At 35.2% G+C, this 17,579-nt stretch overlaps 2 protein-coding genes across 2 annotated transcripts; both read right to left on the minus strand.

Moving 5' to 3' along the window:
* Positions 1 to 253: 253 nt before the first annotated feature.
* Positions 254 to 4,282, minus strand: LOC122029415 (squamosa promoter-binding-like protein 16). Its single transcript, XM_042588388.1, has 3 exons — positions 2,862 to 4,282; positions 1,759 to 1,865; positions 254 to 1,195 (listed from the first exon to the last, which is right to left on the minus strand). The coding sequence occupies exons 1-3, from the start codon at positions 3,296 to 3,298 to the stop codon at positions 567 to 569; spliced, it is 1,173 nt and encodes a 390-aa protein (XP_042444322.1). The 5' UTR covers positions 3,299 to 4,282; the 3' UTR covers positions 254 to 566.
* A 3,358-nt stretch (positions 4,283 to 7,640) lies between these two features.
* LOC122029416 (uncharacterized protein YciO-like) lies at positions 7,641 to 13,856 on the minus strand. The gene is made up of 9 exons (XM_042588389.1): positions 13,610 to 13,856; positions 13,392 to 13,510; positions 11,522 to 11,575; positions 11,387 to 11,411; positions 11,045 to 11,167; positions 10,791 to 10,954; positions 10,638 to 10,707; positions 9,572 to 9,670; positions 7,641 to 7,819 (listed from the first exon to the last, which is right to left on the minus strand). Exons 1-9 carry the CDS (start codon positions 13,778 to 13,780, stop codon positions 7,769 to 7,771), a joined length of 876 nt encoding a protein of 291 aa, XP_042444323.1. The 5' UTR covers positions 13,781 to 13,856; the 3' UTR covers positions 7,641 to 7,768.
* Positions 13,857 to 17,579: the final 3,723 nt, after the last annotated feature.

Genomic DNA, 17,579 nt, shown 5'->3' on the forward strand with positions numbered 1-17,579 from the left:
TACTAAAATTATATATATATATATATATTTTGAAAATATTCTCAATTAGCGGAGCTCCAAACCAAAGATATAATTATACATTAGTGCAACAACAAAAAAAGAAACAAAAATTAAATTAAATGAAAAAAAAACCAATAAAAATGACACCCTCCACTCCAGTGGCAAAGGTGAAGTTGTCACTTTAATGACTCCTTTAGAATGACCCTGCACACTCTGAAAGAGAATAAATCACAAGAACCCGCACACTCTACACTTTGAAAAGGATAAATTATAGAGATTTATTCAATCTTAATCAGATGGTCTTCTTAGACATGGAACATGAAAAGGAGATATCTCACTATTTCAGAGTCCAAAAGCAGACTCATGCTTGGATACAATCAGATACATTACTGAGAGATAGCAAAATCAGTACAGCCTTGATTTAAGAAATGATGGGCTAACAGTCTTGATGATATGAATCGAACATAATTTGATCATTGAGAAATCTAAGAATGTCGACAATATGAGGATGAAAGGATTAAGATTTCCTCAGTGGCGTTGGGGTGTTTCTTCAGGGCAAGGCTAGCTTACTGCCATGAGAAAGGAAGAGTTTGAGATGTAGCATTTGAGGACCCTTCATCCCCAATCTGGAAAATACTCTGGCAACGAGTACCGGCATCTGAAACCAAGACAGTCCTCGGATTCTCGATGCTTGAACGTGAGTATCTGACTGGATCGCAAGTAGAATGAGCATACTGCAAGAGATCACCATACTGCAAACTCGCAACAAGAGGCTGGACTGTGAAAATCTGATTGGCCGATTGCACCGTGGAGGGGCTTGAGTTGATACCTGATGTCTGATTTGGAGATGACAGAAGAGAGAGAGCACAATCAGAATGGAAGATTTGGGTTAGACCATTGGCAAACAACTTGTTGCTGCTACCGCTGACAACAGATGGAGTGCTTCCCAAAAGATGTGTCTGGCCTCCTAAAGATCCTGTTGTGGTAATGTGGCCGAGGTTGGTTTCGCTCTCTTGCAAGAAAGGGAACTGCTTTCTTTCCTTGCCATAGATGTGAGAAGAGCTTGAAAAAGAGAGGTTTCCATCGAAGAGATTCGGTATTGTCTGATGTGTATATCGTGTATTGTCGATGCCAACCCAGTTTGGCTCCACTGTGGAAGTTGGAAAGACCTGAGAATATGCTGAGAACCTTGTTCCTGTCGATGCAAAAGGGCTAGCATCAGCAACATAACTCCTTGACGACTAAAGAGAATTGCAATTGCAACTTTTTACCAACTTTTGAGAAGAAAGTTGGAGGCTTAAAGTTGGGTATGTTGGCAAGTAGAATGTGGATTTATTTTCACATTAAAATTCATCAAACATTATTGAACCTGCATACCTACTAACTGTACTCAGACTTGTCTGCAATGAGAGTAACAACTACACAAACGCCATTACTTCTAGTTTGAAATAGGTATGATCAGTAATAATTCAGATTCTTGAGAAAAATCTACCAGTACTAACAATTCAAAAATAGTTACGAAAATGAAAAATGGATTCTTCGTACTACTTGTGGAATGGTGGATGAACATGACAGGCAAAGGAAGCATTTGTCTGAATAGATGAACGGGAATTAGAATATAAATCTGTCATATTTCTAGCTGGTGGAGGAAGAAAACGCAAGTCTGTACAATTTATTGGTGAGCAACATTGGTTAAAATAGTAAAGATTTTTCATTTTGGGGAAAAAAAGAAGAAAAATGAAGGTTTATGAAAGCTACCTGAATTTATCGAATTTGGCTGGGGTTTCCTTCGACGTCTATTGTGTCCATCAAGACGTTTGCGACAGCTTCGCTTTACCTCATCAAATTCTACAAGCAAATGGAATCTGCAACAACAATTTATTCAGGAAAAGGTAATTGAATATTCTTCACAGAGAAGGAACACAAAAACACACAAGACCATTGAAAAACATTGGATAAAAAATAATCAGTTTATATTATTCGGTGATAAAAAGAATGTTAATACGTGTAATGGATCAAATCTGAATTCAACACTCGAAGTTTTTACTAATATGGTCATGTATAATCATCATTAAAGCAAGGCAAACATCAGCAATAATAGATCACTGTCATTGTATAAATTATGCCATAATCCAAAACTTACAAAGAGCTGATCATTTGAATTGACAAGGTCTACTATTCATGATATGGGTACAAATCAGAGCGAAGGACAGTCAAGGTGACACTAGGAAGAAAAGTTAAGAAGTGCTAAAAGATGAGCTTAAAGGCAGCCTGATTACTACAGATCGGCCCATCACGAAGTTTTCCTAGACAAATTTGTAGGTTGAAGGGAGTAGAATGTAATCTACTTAATAAAGTGCAAAGCCTGTTTATGGATTTCCACCAAACCATGACCAATTCATTAGTTACAAGAACAAAACACAACCATATCATCAAAATGATTTAACTGCCATAAACTGAGGAAGGGCATTGCAAGGTCTTAATCCTCCATTGAGTTCTAAAGCAACAAGGTGGTTGATCTTCATAATTGTTGACAAGAATTGTACCAAAAAGATGATTGCAGATTAAGACATGCCAACTAACCTGTATGAAATTTTGACACCATACTTCAATTAAAAAAAAAAAAAACAAGTCTCCTCCTCCTTTAACATCAGTGTCAGCCTTCAAGTTTTTTCTTTTTCTTTTTCTCACATAAAAAGGCCTTAATTGGGTACTACCTTAAATATTCCACTGTTTACTATTTTCAAATTTCTATTTTTACAAAACAAGACACTTAAAATGACAAACAAAGCTTCCATAGGAAACAAAGCAAACAATATGATACACATACACTTGATCAAAACTATCCTGTGTTCTTTTACCTGCTGCATTGTTGGCAGAATCTTTGTTCCTGTCCTCCGACTGTAACCACAGGAGTCTTGGAATGAACCTCACAGACCTTGTGGCGCCGATGGTACTCCCTGCATTTACTGAGATCAGTTTTGCACCCATCAACCATGCACGAAGCATTCTGGTTTATATTACTTGGGGCTCGCTGCCTCTTTAATGGACCAGATGAGGAAGATGCTGTTGTCGTTGTCACCATGGATATCTTTGGTTTTTCTTTCCAGTCGTATGATGACCCAGAGTCACCCAATCCCCCAAGTTTGAGATCAACAGAACACTCCGTACCACTCATTGGCAATCGCTTAGCAAAGCCAGCAACACCTGATCCATCCAGGACGGAGCCAAGGTTGGCATCAAATCCACGGCCCAGTTCGGGGAAATCCCATGGAAGCATCTTCAGATCCCAATCCATGAAAGCAACCCCTCCAAAGAGCTTTACAAGCTACGTCAAGGACGACTCCTTTTCCTCCTCTCTCTTGTCACTCTCTCTTTGCGCCCAACCACACTCTTGCTCTGCCTAAATGTGTCAAATCTTGTTCCTCCTCTCACAAATCAATATAAGAAAGCACTAAACCTTTGCCTCCACAGATCCTAGCACGACCAACCCAAGAAAGAAGAGGAGCGAAGAACACATACAAACTGCAGCGTGTCAACCAACAAAACAGCCAAGGATCAACTAGAAAAAATAAAGAAAAAAAATGCTCCCTTCCACCAAAACCAAGAAGCCTAATCTTCACAAAAGGTCTTATCTTACAACACAAGTAGATCAAGAAGTTGACGCAGACATTCAAGAACAGTACATGTCAACAGCAAGCCAACTCTAAAACAGCAAAAGGAGGGATTTTGGAATTTGGATCCCCTCTCTCAACCAAAAAGGGATTATGAATCGCCCCAAACCACTAGTGAAGTGGCACGGAGATTCGGGGCAAAAAAAAACGGGAAGGAAAAACAAAAAAAGAAAAAGGATTAAAGCAAAGGCGAGACCAACCAAAAAGATGGCAGGCTGTAGCAAGCAAACCTCTCCACCGACCCTGCTCACATTAGCCAAAACCTTCCCACTGGAAGATTGGCGACAAGCACAGGCTCGAGGGGCAATTATTGGCAGGGGGAGGGTAACAATGAAGGTAGCCAGCCACTGTTGGGAAGCATTAAATGGGAGTGGGGGAGGGTGTTGGGTTGGGTTGGAATGGAGGAGAGCAGCTGAGGCGCGGCAGAGGAAGGAAGGAAGGAAGCGAACACTTGGGTCGATGCCATATGAGGACGTTTTGTTGTGGACTTTAGGGTTTACTGTGGGTCATTGTATACGTGGGATTAAAAAATTGACAAGGAACAGGAGGGAGGAGGACGGAGGAGGAGGACTCGTCGCTCTGTGAATCTCTTTTCCATGGCGATTGGCGAGCAACAAAAAGTACAAAAACCATGAGGAGAATGACAAGGAGGTTGAGTTTTGTGACACGCTTTATCTTTAAAAATAATAATATATTATTCAATATTTTTTTTAGCATGATCAATATGCAAAATCTAACTTCCTTTTTTTATAAGAGGGGGAAAAAAACATAAAATACATCGACTAAATGATTGATTTTGGCAAACCAGACTGAAGGCACTGGACCACTCTGTGCATCAGCCGCATCTGAAATGCATTTAATAAAAGAACTAAAAAGACAGTAAATTAAGTGTTTTCAACCGCCAAATTAATTTTGTGGTCCAACATCCTCTTCAATTACACAAATGTATTCCACTACACTTACGAGTATAGCATAATGCCCATAGCAATTATGGCTTTTATTAAACTAATGGCGTATTAATTAGTACCTGATCACTAATGATCAGGTAGATTTGTGCTAAATCCCTGTGGTCCTCTCTCTATCTTTGTTTGGGATTAGTTTGGTGTACTTAGAAAGCCTTAGAACTCTCTCCGAGCAGTGAGTTTTTATTTAAAAAATATATATTCAGAAGTTGAAGGGTAGTGGACGTCTCAGGAATTGTTCTTGCGCTTTAATTAATAAGTCCATTAGGTGGCCATTGAGCCCATCTCCTCGTAATAATAAGATAGGTTGGAGAGGCCCCCGCTGGGATGGTGTGCATTCGTTAGAGCGTAATGGGGATTCTTGGAATATTACGGTTCGATCTCCTTCCGTTTCTGTTGGGGCATATTTGATACTGGAATTTAATAAAAAAAATTCACAGGTAGTCGGACCATGGACCGAAGTAAGTATTCATGAGTGAAAAAACAAAAACTCACTAATTTACCATCACAAATAAAGTACCGATTTAACATTGGACGGTCTGACAAAGATCACAAGAGTGGATTAATCAGATTAATCACCTCCGAAAATATTTTAACTGTCCCATAAGTAGCAAATTTCACCGCTAGGAACTCCGACTCAAAGGGAAACAAATCTAAAGACGTCCTCTAAGCGCTAAGCTATCATGGAAAATTCAAAGTAAGACTTGCCATCTTTCCTATTTTAAATATGCCAAAATTCACTATAAATAGAATTCTTAGCCTCCATAGGGTTCAGCCATGGCCAATGTCCGCTGGCCCGGCAAATCAGTCGAACCAACAGATATTTCCATAAAATGATCATTTCTTACAAGAGGGGTGCTTCTTTTGTTTGGCAAGAATTCTAAAACTAATTTATGCATCGATTTTTGAATTATTATCATTTTCTTATAAGTCGATAGATATAAACTATAATTTAATTATACCTAAAATTCAATTTAATAACATCTACCATATAATATAATTTAGAATAATTTACAATACACCTGAACTATAATTTAATATAATTTAATAACACGTTATGAATAATATATAATTTTAATAGCACATAATTTTAATTCAATAATACTTGATGAAAAGAACACCGGATCCTACGGAATAAAAAGTAGCATATCCCATACACTTTATATATATATATATAGACTTGATACTGTGCGCGACGCGCACAGTGTGCGACTGTGCGCGTCGCGCACAGTATCAGCGCTTTTTTTGTTTTTTTTTATTTTTTTTTTGTTTTAAATTAAAAAATGATTAAAAATTTTCTTTACAGTTTTATTTATATGATTCAGGCTTTGGGTATAATGTTAAAGTTTTTTTTTTTAGATTTTACCTATAGGGTTTAGACCTTCTAATTAGGTTATAGTATTTAGTTTAAAAATAAAAAATAAAATAAAATTAATTTAAATATTTATTGAGTATTGTAATGTGTTTAAGGGATATATCTATATTAAATTTTAAATAAGGAAATGTTGAATTTTTAAAATTCAAAAAACAAAAAAAAAATTAAAAAAAAAACAAAAAAAGCGCTGATACTATGCGCGTCGCGCACAGTCACGCACTGTGCGGTCGCGCACAGTATCAAAACTCATATATATATATATATATATATATATTAATCTTATATTTTTTATTTTATTTAATTTTATTTATATTTTAGTATATAATCATGATAATTTTAATTAATTATTCAACAAATTCGATTGGTTGATATACATTGATTTTCTGTTTCGATGAATGGACGAAACAATAGCAAGTCCAATAACAACAAGTACAAAACGCACTCAAATTTGAAATAAATTTACAACATAATAATCATTTTTCAATATTTCATCAGTAGATATATTTTTAAAATATTTAAATCACGTGTCATAATTTTAAAATTATCAAATTACATATTCACTCCCTATTTTATCCCATAATCAATTCGATTGAAAAAAAATCAATCAACTAATTTTTTTTTTAAATTGATTTCATTCTATTTGAAAAATTCATTAATCGATTTCAACCAAAATCGACTAATAAACCTAGAGATCTCGGAATGATACGAAAACATTTTCTATATATTCATCTAATTCTCCTGATTGTAAAAATACTATCAATATCAATTTGACCGAATATATTGAGAGTAATAAATTTTTAAATATAAATTAATTATTCGGACATATTCATGTTCAAAAAATCACTCTGAATATATTGAGTTAAATTAACATTTGATAATATTTTAATAATCAGGAAAACTAGATAAACATATAAAAATTAATTTCATATCATTCTAAAGTTTTTAAATCCATCAAACAGTTTTGATAGAAATTAATTGATGAACCTAAAGATTTTGAAACGATATGAAACCAATTTCTACATGTTCGTTTTTTCCTTATTATAAAAATACTATCAAATATCAATTTCACAAAATATATTAAGAGTGATGATTTTTTTTTAAATTATAACCGAATGAACATAAATAAAATTAATATAGACTCATTCGATCAAAATTAATTGATGAAACTAAAGAACTCGAAATGAAGTAAAATCACATCCTATGAGTTCTTCTGATTTCAACCAATTTCGAACAAAACCAGCTGATGATTTTTTTTTTTCAAACACACAAATTAATTTAACTATCAGTCAACTATTTTTTTTTATAATCAAATTGATTTGAGAAAAGGATAAGATTTAAAAGTGAGTACTTGATTTGATAATTTTAAAAATATAATCCGTGATTTAAATATTTTAAGAATTTGTCGAATGTCATTTTTTTTAAAAAAACCAAGAAAACCACGTCTCCCATCCAATCTACCTGACTTGAAACTGATCTAGATTATTTCAAGTTATTATTATTTTTTCAATTAGAAACATTCAAAATTTTGTAAGATAGATGACGGATGTGCTCCATTCAAGAATTACGCTATGCGTACTATGGACATTGGCACGCCAAAACACAGGATGGCTCATGACAAGACATCAGGCATGTACAAACTGACATTTTCTTTGTTAGGCAATTTACAAGATGAATCTTTCGAGTGATGATCAAAATCAACTTCAAGCATTCATGAGATTAGGAAGATGAGGATGATACCTTGTTGCTAGGCTAATAGCTTACAGCACAACATCTTCACCCTCCACCACCATCCAGTCCAGCCGAGGGCCCTGAAATGAGAGACATTTTTTCCTTCCGAAATAAAAGCCAAATAAAGTCAACAAAAAAGCGATTTGCTACATATATTTTTATGAGACAACTTCACGTTAGAAGATGGAAGCATCTGGCTAGCATAGCAAACCAAGGATTCCACGTATTTTTTATAAAGGAGATATTATAATATTGACAGAGAATCCAATAATCAAGCAAAGGAAGTCCAAATAGTATGATTGACAGGGCAGGCTCTGAGACAAGTCACCCGGGATGATGATCAAGAACTCCTGATTTTTAAGGACTCGTAAATTTGACATGCATATATAATATATATTATATATATTTAGATTGTTTTAATAAAAATCTAAAAAATATATTTGATTGGATCATTTTATTAAAGGTCCAAAAATATATATATTGTTAATTTTTTTTAATAAAAGTAAAAAAAAAATCTATTAAAATTTAAGAAAAAATTAAAAAAGAAAAGAAAAAAAAAGAAGGAAGATAAACTATCCTTTTTTTCTCTTTCCAAAATTTTATTTCTGGTACAATTATTTCTTCATTAATTTATTTACAAAAGTAATAAGACTCTAAAAAGTAAAGTATGAATCTTGAAAGCTAATTTACTCCTTTCTTCTCCTTTGAATCTCTTCTAATTATATTAGAAAAATTTATTAATTTTAATTTAATCAACATCATCATTCATCAATATATAAACTAAGTTACATACTTATCTATTCTTATTATCAATATTCAATATTGATTTCTAATATTGTATTGGAGTCAATATTTTATGATTTTTCTTATAGATTTGAAAGAGTTTAAATAAATCATCCCAATTTTAATCATCATAGAATAAGTTATATCGATTGCTTCAAGCATAAATCAGGCTGTATTATTCTTTGACTATTATTTCCACTGCTTGTGCTTGTTTCTGTTAGCTTTGTTGTTAGTTTTGTGTGTTTTATTTTTACATTTGAAATTTGTAATTCAAACATATTTCTAAAAAAATATCAATTTTGGAGTTAAAAAAAAAACAAAAGAAAAAAGAGTGAAACAGATTATTAAAACTCACAAAGATGTTCGTTTTTTAAAACTAGCTCTTCAATTAAAAATTCAGTTGATGAATTATAAGAAGAAAGTCAAGAAGAACTAAATGATCATGTAACAAATGAGCAGCAATCGGGTAATCAACAAGAATTAAATAATTATGCAATCAATGAATAGGAAGAATTGAGAGAAAATGATGATCATAATCATGCAACAAATGAGTACGAAGAATTGAGAGAAAATAATGATAATGATTTGAATATAAATGATTTGACAATTTAATGTATCGAAAATGAGGTGTTAGAAAAACTTGATTTTGAAGATCTTATTGATGATTTTACTTCTCAAAATGCTAGAAGATATAGATTTTTTCAATGATTATTTCATACTTATTTTTTTTTTATTTGTAGATATTACATTTTTTGGAGAAACTTAGGAAACATATTTTGTATGGTGTTGCACTTTTTGAAAAATCTTGAGAAATAAATTTTGTATGGAGTTTACTATATTTTAAATGAAATATATTGATTTTTATGTTTTTCTATTAAACTATATTTAAATTGTACGTTAGTAAATTTTTTTCTTATAAAGGTCACTTTTCTTTTTTCGCCCAACAGCCCTAAAAGTCAGGGCCGGCCCTGATGATCGATGACAGAGTGACAAAGCTAAGAAAGCAAGCAAGATGGAAAATGGTTTGCCAATTTATTTGTCCAGATTACCTTTCCCTGGCGAATAATTGTTGGAAGCTTTCCTGTCATATCAACCACAGTAGATGGATCAGCCACTCGGACACCACCGTCGACAACAAAATCAAGGCCCTAGAAAATGAAAAGGAATCACAGATCAGCTTCCACAACAAATGTAAAATGGGAAATGCATCAGTTTGAAGCACTCAAATGCAGCACAAGAAAAAAAGGATTCTCAAGGAAAATAGGAACACACAAGTCTTCTAACAAAATATTTTCCTACTTAAATGCAACGTCCTACCAAATTATGAACTCGAGTAGAGAATCTTTACAACTATGGCAACATTAAACAATGTTTCCCTCCCCGAAATTATTAGATACACTAAATTTCTATGCCCCTAAACCAAAACAAATCTTGTACTGAGACCATCACTGATTTTAAGCCTCTTCCAAGCATTGAAGGGTAGATGAAGTTACTAATCTACATTCTAAAACACATGGAAAATTTTGCAAACTCCAGGTGTCTTTTTTACAGAATTCAGAAACAGAAGGTTAAGGCCTATATGAACTCCCACGTCTGACATTTCTACAAAGAAAATGAAACATTTTTTTCTCTAAGATCCATTTATGCTCAATAGAATCTCATTTGCCTATTCCAAATTGCTACACCATTTATCCAGAATAGATATCTATTGGCCACAGTATCAAACAAAGTCAATGATCACGTGTAACATGGAGATTTTTCTAAAGCTACCAGCATTCTTGGCATGACATTTCCTATCTATTTATGAACATCAATACACCAATTACAAGCATATTTTAGCCTTAAGATTGCCACAGCATATGGTTATAACATGGTAAGAGCACTGCAGTTAGGAGTTGGTTTTGACTGTATTCCTGCAACCAGTACAGGTACATGGTCGTCTGGTCCATAGCATGCAGTGCAACAATCATATGAAAGCCAAAATATTGAATTTTGAAAATGTGTGCACATGTTCTTTCTCAGTATCCTGATTAAGATGATCCATCAAGAGATAGATGGATAGATAAACACATATAGATGTACCAATTCAGCAAACAATCAATTAGTGATTCGTACCTCTGGCTCATAAGTATCTGCGATTAGGACAGGATCTAGCATCCACTGATCTTCTGAAGGCCACTTTACACTATGTTGAGCATGAAAATATTTATTTGATTACAAAAGATATATAGAGAGAAACTGCCTTCCAGCTTTTTTATCCCAACAAACCTTGTGGAAATGACAGGTTCATCCAGACTTCGTAATATAGCTTGACAAATAGGATCATCTGGCATGCGGATACCTACATGCTTCCTTGACTCATATTTAGCTGCCCTTCCAGACCTTATGCATTGTTTTGGTAATTCTTTGGTTGCAGGAAGAATAAAAGTATACTGTCAGACAAGAACTGCAACTCAATATTTGAGCCAAATGGATATGATAAGGCTTCAATTCAAATAACTCAATGAGATTATCATCCTTACAGGCCCAGGTAAACAGTGTTTAATAGCACGAAAGATATTTGTTTGCCCATGCCCATCACCACGAGGAAAACCCACTGTGTACTTATCTATATCTTGAAAACAATGGCACAAGATACTGAGAGGCTGTATAAGTAGAATAAATGAATCAGATTCATACAGAAAAAAGCTGGCAACTATTATTCTCAATTCAATATCATGGAAAAGGCAGCATGAAGCTTTAAATAAATGGATAATGCAATATATGGAGACCAAAGCAAAATATTGTTGAATCGCTCAGAATCCTGTAAAAGGCTCCATGTAGAAAAAAAAAAAGAATCCAATATGCCACATGGTAAATCTCGCCTTCTTGTTTTCTATGTCTTTGATTCTGCATGTGTAAAGTAAACAATTCTGTCACCACAATTTACATGGGAGAGCCTAACATTAACAGCCACCGCAAAAGATAAAACAAAAGAAACAGAGAAGGATAGTAGTCACCTCCGTAGCCGTTCTATCGATGAATAACTCTTCAAATCACAAACAATGGCATACCTGAAAAGATTAACTCTTTAGTTTGCTCAAAATAAGCATCAAGTGTTTCCTCTGGCATTGAGAAGATGCCCATGATTACGCTAGAACTCATAGTATATGTAGCTTTTTAGAAGAAAATAAAAAAATAATTATCAGGGTAATGTTTACTAAAAGGCAGCTAACTTATTTTTACTACTATTCTCTTACTGATGACGGAAATGCAAATATATGAGTATTATATGGACAAACTGCTAAAACTTTTGGACCGACTAAAATTGAGGATGCTCCAACATGGTAGATCTAAAAAGTGTGTGTCATCTTTTTCCATAATTTGAAAAGGATAGATTGAAATTTTGCACAAGAAGAATACCAATGCTAAAATTAAGAATACTAGCACAGGATAAAAGTATTTCTCATAAATTAAATTCTACTAACCATGTTTGATTGGATATGGACTGAGGAACCAAAATACACATATCAATTGAGCCTGGAGATATGTATAAATAATGGAAATCCTTTTATTTGCACATAATCTCAATAAAGGATAGTAATAGATTGCCCCCAACTAATTTACCATCACACTCCTCATGTGAAGCAATGGTTGAACAATATCCAATCAAGATGGAAAACACAAATAAATTCTCACTGATTACTATAGATGAAAAATTCAAGTTCAACAACGGTGTTTTACTAACTCTAGAATGAGTACAAAAAATCATGCCTGTGAAGGTACAGAGAATCACAATGTTTTTCTTTTGACTAAAATAATTCCAGTAGAAAATGTGAGCAGAAGTAATACAGAGGCAAAGAGAAGAGCTAATGCACAATTTTAGTTTTCAAAGAATGTGAATTCCATTGGTTATAGCATTGCTCATTGTCATACATATCTTCACAAAGCATGGTTGGTATACTTCAATTGTTCCATTTTTCAAAAAATAAAAATAAAAAATGTAGTCAACCTCTATTATGGTTAAATGTCAATTCTCAATTTTTAAAATTTTGCATGCACTGGTAAACTAGTCATTTAAACCCGCCGTTGCTGGTCCCAAGCCTAGATGGAAAAGGGTGAGGGTTGCGTTAGCCAGTGTTGAATTCAGGCAAATATTCAATGAATGGTAAACTAGTCATTTGAACAACTTCACCAACCTGGTATAGCGGAATGATCCTATGAAATTAGATATGTAATTTAGTAATTTACATTTAATGGTAAACTAGTCATTTGAACAACTTCACCAACCTGGTATAGCGGAATGATCCTATGAAATTAGATACGTAATTTAGTAATTTACATTTAGTCTTATCATATTAGACTAACATGGATTCCAGCCTAGTAACTATTGTGTTTAACTTTTTTTATGACCTAATTATATAGCCAGTTAAGATAACTTGGCTCACTAATGTTAGTCAATTCCAATCATTTCAAGATGACTAGGACAAAACATTATCATTAAATTAAACTGTACATGCCCCAACTCTAGGAGGGGCTGCAATCAATCGAAAGTATAGAGTGAATTTGCTGCTAACTAATTTCAAATGTAACTTTGGAAAGGCTTAATTCTCTTCTAGTTGCATTTCCCCTATATGTGTTGCTTGATAAACGAAAACATCAGGAAACTCAAAAAAAAAAAAAATGTTTGCTAGATTGTATTCCTTTTTTTTATCAAAAAATGATTGATATTCTAACATGATTTTTTTTTTTTCAAAAAAAAAAAAAAACTAATTGTAGGCACCAATATTGATCACACAAGTTTGAAACAACACGAAACAAGCAATCGGCTTTAGAACTGGTAGAAGTAGAAAGCAAAACAAAAAGAAGGGATGAGGAACGGCAGCATACACAGTATCCGTGGGAATTACACCAACAGCTCCTTCCTTGATAAGCTCGACGACGGGATCCAGCCTCCAAGTTTCGGTCCCCAAAGGGTCCATTTCCACGTACACCATCGATTCCCGCTTCTTTCGAATTTGTCCACGGAGAACCACAAACATCATTTTTGCAAAAACGTTTCATGAAATTATCAACATCAATTTGTGATCCGACGCGGGATAGCAGACCTTGAAAAGGCGAGGAGTAGAGTACTTCAAGCGCTTGGGGTTCCGCTTCAGCAGAGCGCGAACGTTGAGCTGAGGCCGGAGGGAAACCGAGGGGGTTGCAGGGAGAAGCGATGGAAGGCTCGCGATTGAGTCACGAACGGAGAAGGTCGAAGGTATCCCAGCGGATGCCATTCTGGTGAATTGCGATCGACGGGATCGCTAACTGGCGGATAGGTTAACCGCAGAGTGAACCGGACCATGAAATTTTGCTATCAATTCGAATGATTGGAAATTTTAAAAGCCGACAAAGCCTAATTAAATAAACGTGCCAATTAACTTTATATTACCTCTTTTACATCTTAAAAAATAATTTTAAAAATCTCACAAAATCATATCACTCTTAAATTTGTTTTTCTGAAAAATCTCAAACGATTACATCAGTTTCATTTCCAAACTACCTTCAAACTTGATTGCCCTTCCAATGGCTCCCTAGGTGGGATTGAGTTGGCTATTATAGGGTAAAATTTATTATAACAGATAACAGTCGATTATCGGTAAAACTGAACTAACAACCCTCCTCCGTAGTAGTCAAATATAATTTCTTGATTTAGCATCTCACAAAGGGTCATGGGGTTAGTCGTGCGGGTTGCTGGGTGATGAATTTCACCTTTTGTTACAATTGATTGCACTTCTAATGCCTCCTCTGCATCTTCCTCGGATCGATTTATTATCAGAATTGGATCGATTGGAATCAGATCATATAATCGTATGATTCTAAAAAAAAATGTTTTAAATTTAATTTATTATTTAACAGAAGGATCAAATTGATCAATAAAGACTAAATCAATTCACTATAAGAATTTCATTAATTAGAGATAGAATTAATGACGAAAATTAATTTCATCATTATTTTAATGAATGAATATTATTTTGATCATTACTTAACTACGAAACATAATTTCATCGCTAATTAATGACCGATATATATTTCCATTGCTAATTAGCGATTGAAACAGACATATTATTTCGGTCGTTAATTAGTGATAAAATTAAGGTTCGTCGCTAAATAATGATCGATATTTTATTTTGGTCACTCAAAACCCTAATACTGCACTCCACCTTTGCCCTTCTCATGTGATCCCGATCAAATTAAGCCACCTGATTCCTGTGCGCCAGCGACGCCTTGTGGTTGATCTCCGATCTTCTCACTAGTGTGTGACGGTAAGTTCATCTCCTCTCCCCTCTCCGACCCGATCTGGGTGCGGCAAGGTGCATGACTTTGACCCTAGCCACAACCAAGCTCACGACCTCAGCACTAGCCGTGAGCTTGGCCGACCTCTACTTGGTTGGCCTCAGCTTGGCCGACGTCTACTTGGCTAACCTTAGCTTGGCCGGCCTCAGCTTGGCCTACCTCAACTTGGCCAACCTTGCTTGACTAGTCGCAAGCTTGGTCCTTGCCTTAATTAGGTATCCCTACTCATGAGCTTGGCCAACCATGAGCTTGGACGACCGTGAGCTTAGGTGTCCACAAGCTTAGCTAACCTAGAGCTAATTGGTATTTGTAAGGCGGGCATGAAACTCTAGAAATAATTGTTGTGTTATTAGTTATTTTACAAATACAGTCATGTCAGATACTATAGTAGTAGCTCATGGCAAGACTGTTTTGAGGTTTGTCAGGGATTGATAAGTATTGATGTTATTAGTAATTCAAATTCACATGATGATTATTTTGAATAATGGAATTCTTTTACATACAGTTTTACCTCTGACGATCATAGTGTAACTATTTATATCAGCAAGAAATTTAGAGATCGTCAATGCATTTCTAGTACTACATGGAGGCATGTGGATCAAACTACTAAAGACTTTTATTATAGAGAATTTTTTATAAGTAATTTGAATATTGATATTGTTGCAGAAATATTATATTTGAGAGTCAAAACAAGAGACACATTTTTAAAAAACTTAAAATATTTATTGTGGCAAATTATACAAGGACTTGTTATACAAATGGAGAAGAATGGAACAAGGCCCTCCCATGTACCAATGGAGATTTGGAGTGCATAATGACCATTTGGGTTGCAGAAAAATGATGACATAATTCATCAATTACTCGAAAGAACAAAAATACTGAAGTGAGCCACTAGATCCACAAAGCATAATCAAAGTATATTGTAAAGCATGTAATAGACTTGATAAATTTACTATAAAATTATATTATAATAGATATTATTATAATTAACTTATTTAATTTTATTAAAAAAGTATGTGTGCAGGTTGATAATTTACAAAGATATTCTATAAATTGGGAGGTATTTTACAATATCCACAAAAAAGGATCACACTTTTGTCGATATTGTTGGTGCAATATCCTCTAGGTCAAGGTTGACCGGGTTGACTAATCTTGAATTGACTCAAGCTTAAGTTTTGATGTTTGAGTTTCTATTTTTGACAATATATGGAGATTGCAAATACAATCATCTGATTGGGGAGATTGTTGGTACAATTCCCCTTTGGTCAAGATTTGACTAGTTAGATATGAAGAAAAGTCAAGTAGGTCAAAGACTTGACTGGATACTTGACTGGGAAAGTCCTAACTGGAAGTTAGGCAAGTAAAAGACTTAGTGAGTGAAGTTAGGTAGTTGAAAATTCTAGTCAGTGAAGCCAGGTGAAAAACCTAGTGAGTGAAGCTAGGCAGTTGGAAATCTTGGTGAGTGAAACTAGGTGAAAGACCTAGTGAGTGAAACTAGGCAGTTGGAAAATCCTGGAGAGTGAAACCAGGTGAAAGACCTAGTGAGTGAAGCTAGGCAGGTGAAAGTCCCGATGAGTGAAGCCGGGCAGTGGGAAAATCCTAGTGAGCGAAGCTAGGTGAAAGTCCTAGTGAGTGAAGCTAAACAGATGGAAAGACCTGGTGAGTGAAGCTAGACACGTGGAAATCCATGTGGGTCAAGGTTGACCAGACACTTGGTGTTGGGAAGTCCAAGTAGGTCAAAGGAGTGAACAGATACTTGGCACAAAGAAATCCAGATGGGTCAAAGGTGACAGGACATTTGGTGGAAGGAAGTCCAAGTGGGTCAAAGGATTGACGGGACACTTGGCGAAGAAGTACTAGCAGGTCAAGGTTGACCGAATGCAAGGCATGAGGAGTTCTAACAAGTCACGGTTGACCGGATGTTGGATTTGGCGACCCTAGACTTGGTTTAAGCAAATCAAAGGGAGGCCAATCGATCAACCGATCGATTAAACAGTGGTTCAATCGATCAGCCGATCGAATGGGAGAGTGCTGCGATAAACAACAGCTCACTCGATTGGGCAATCGATTAGGAGCTTTTGTCGCAAGCACAGAATGATGCCTAATCGATTGGGCTCCCTAATCGATTGGTCAATAGATTGGGGCCAATGTTCTTGCGCAAAAGCCAGATCATTGAAGAAGGCTGAATTGATCAGCTGATCGATTCAGCCTCCCCAATCGATCAGTTGATCGATTGGGATATGACCGTTGCGCAGGATAAACTTGTTGGCGAGCGATTTCTTCGGTAATTTTTGGCCAGCTCTTTCCCTAACTCTACAGTGTTCTTCTCCACTGAGCTCACCAACACATACCAGATTTTGGAGGCTTAGATAGGAGTGTTGTTGCACTTCCAAGCAAGTCAAGAGGTGTATTCAAGCAAGAAGAAAGGCAAGCTAGGGTTTCTTCATTCTAAATCTTGTAAGATTTGATATTGTATTAGCTTGTATTTCTTTCTTCTTATATATCTTTGTGTGTGAGTTTGTACGAGGCTTCTCCACCTCCGGTAGTTACCTAGAAGGAGTTATTGCATAGTAGATGAGTGGGTGAGGGCTAGATCCTTGGATTAGTCACCTCTTCTTGAGGTGGATACTAAGTAAATCCCTTGTGTTAGCGTTGTGAGAGTTGCTTGAGTGCTTTCCGCTGCAACAACATCATCAAAGGAAGCAACCAAAGTGCGATAAGCTATTCACCCTCCCCCTC

Source organism: Zingiber officinale, chromosome 10B (assembly GCF_018446385.1).
Source record: "Zingiber officinale cultivar Zhangliang chromosome 10B, Zo_v1.1, whole genome shotgun sequence".
Lineage (NCBI taxonomy): Eukaryota > Viridiplantae > Streptophyta > Magnoliopsida > Zingiberales > Zingiberaceae > Zingiber > Zingiber officinale.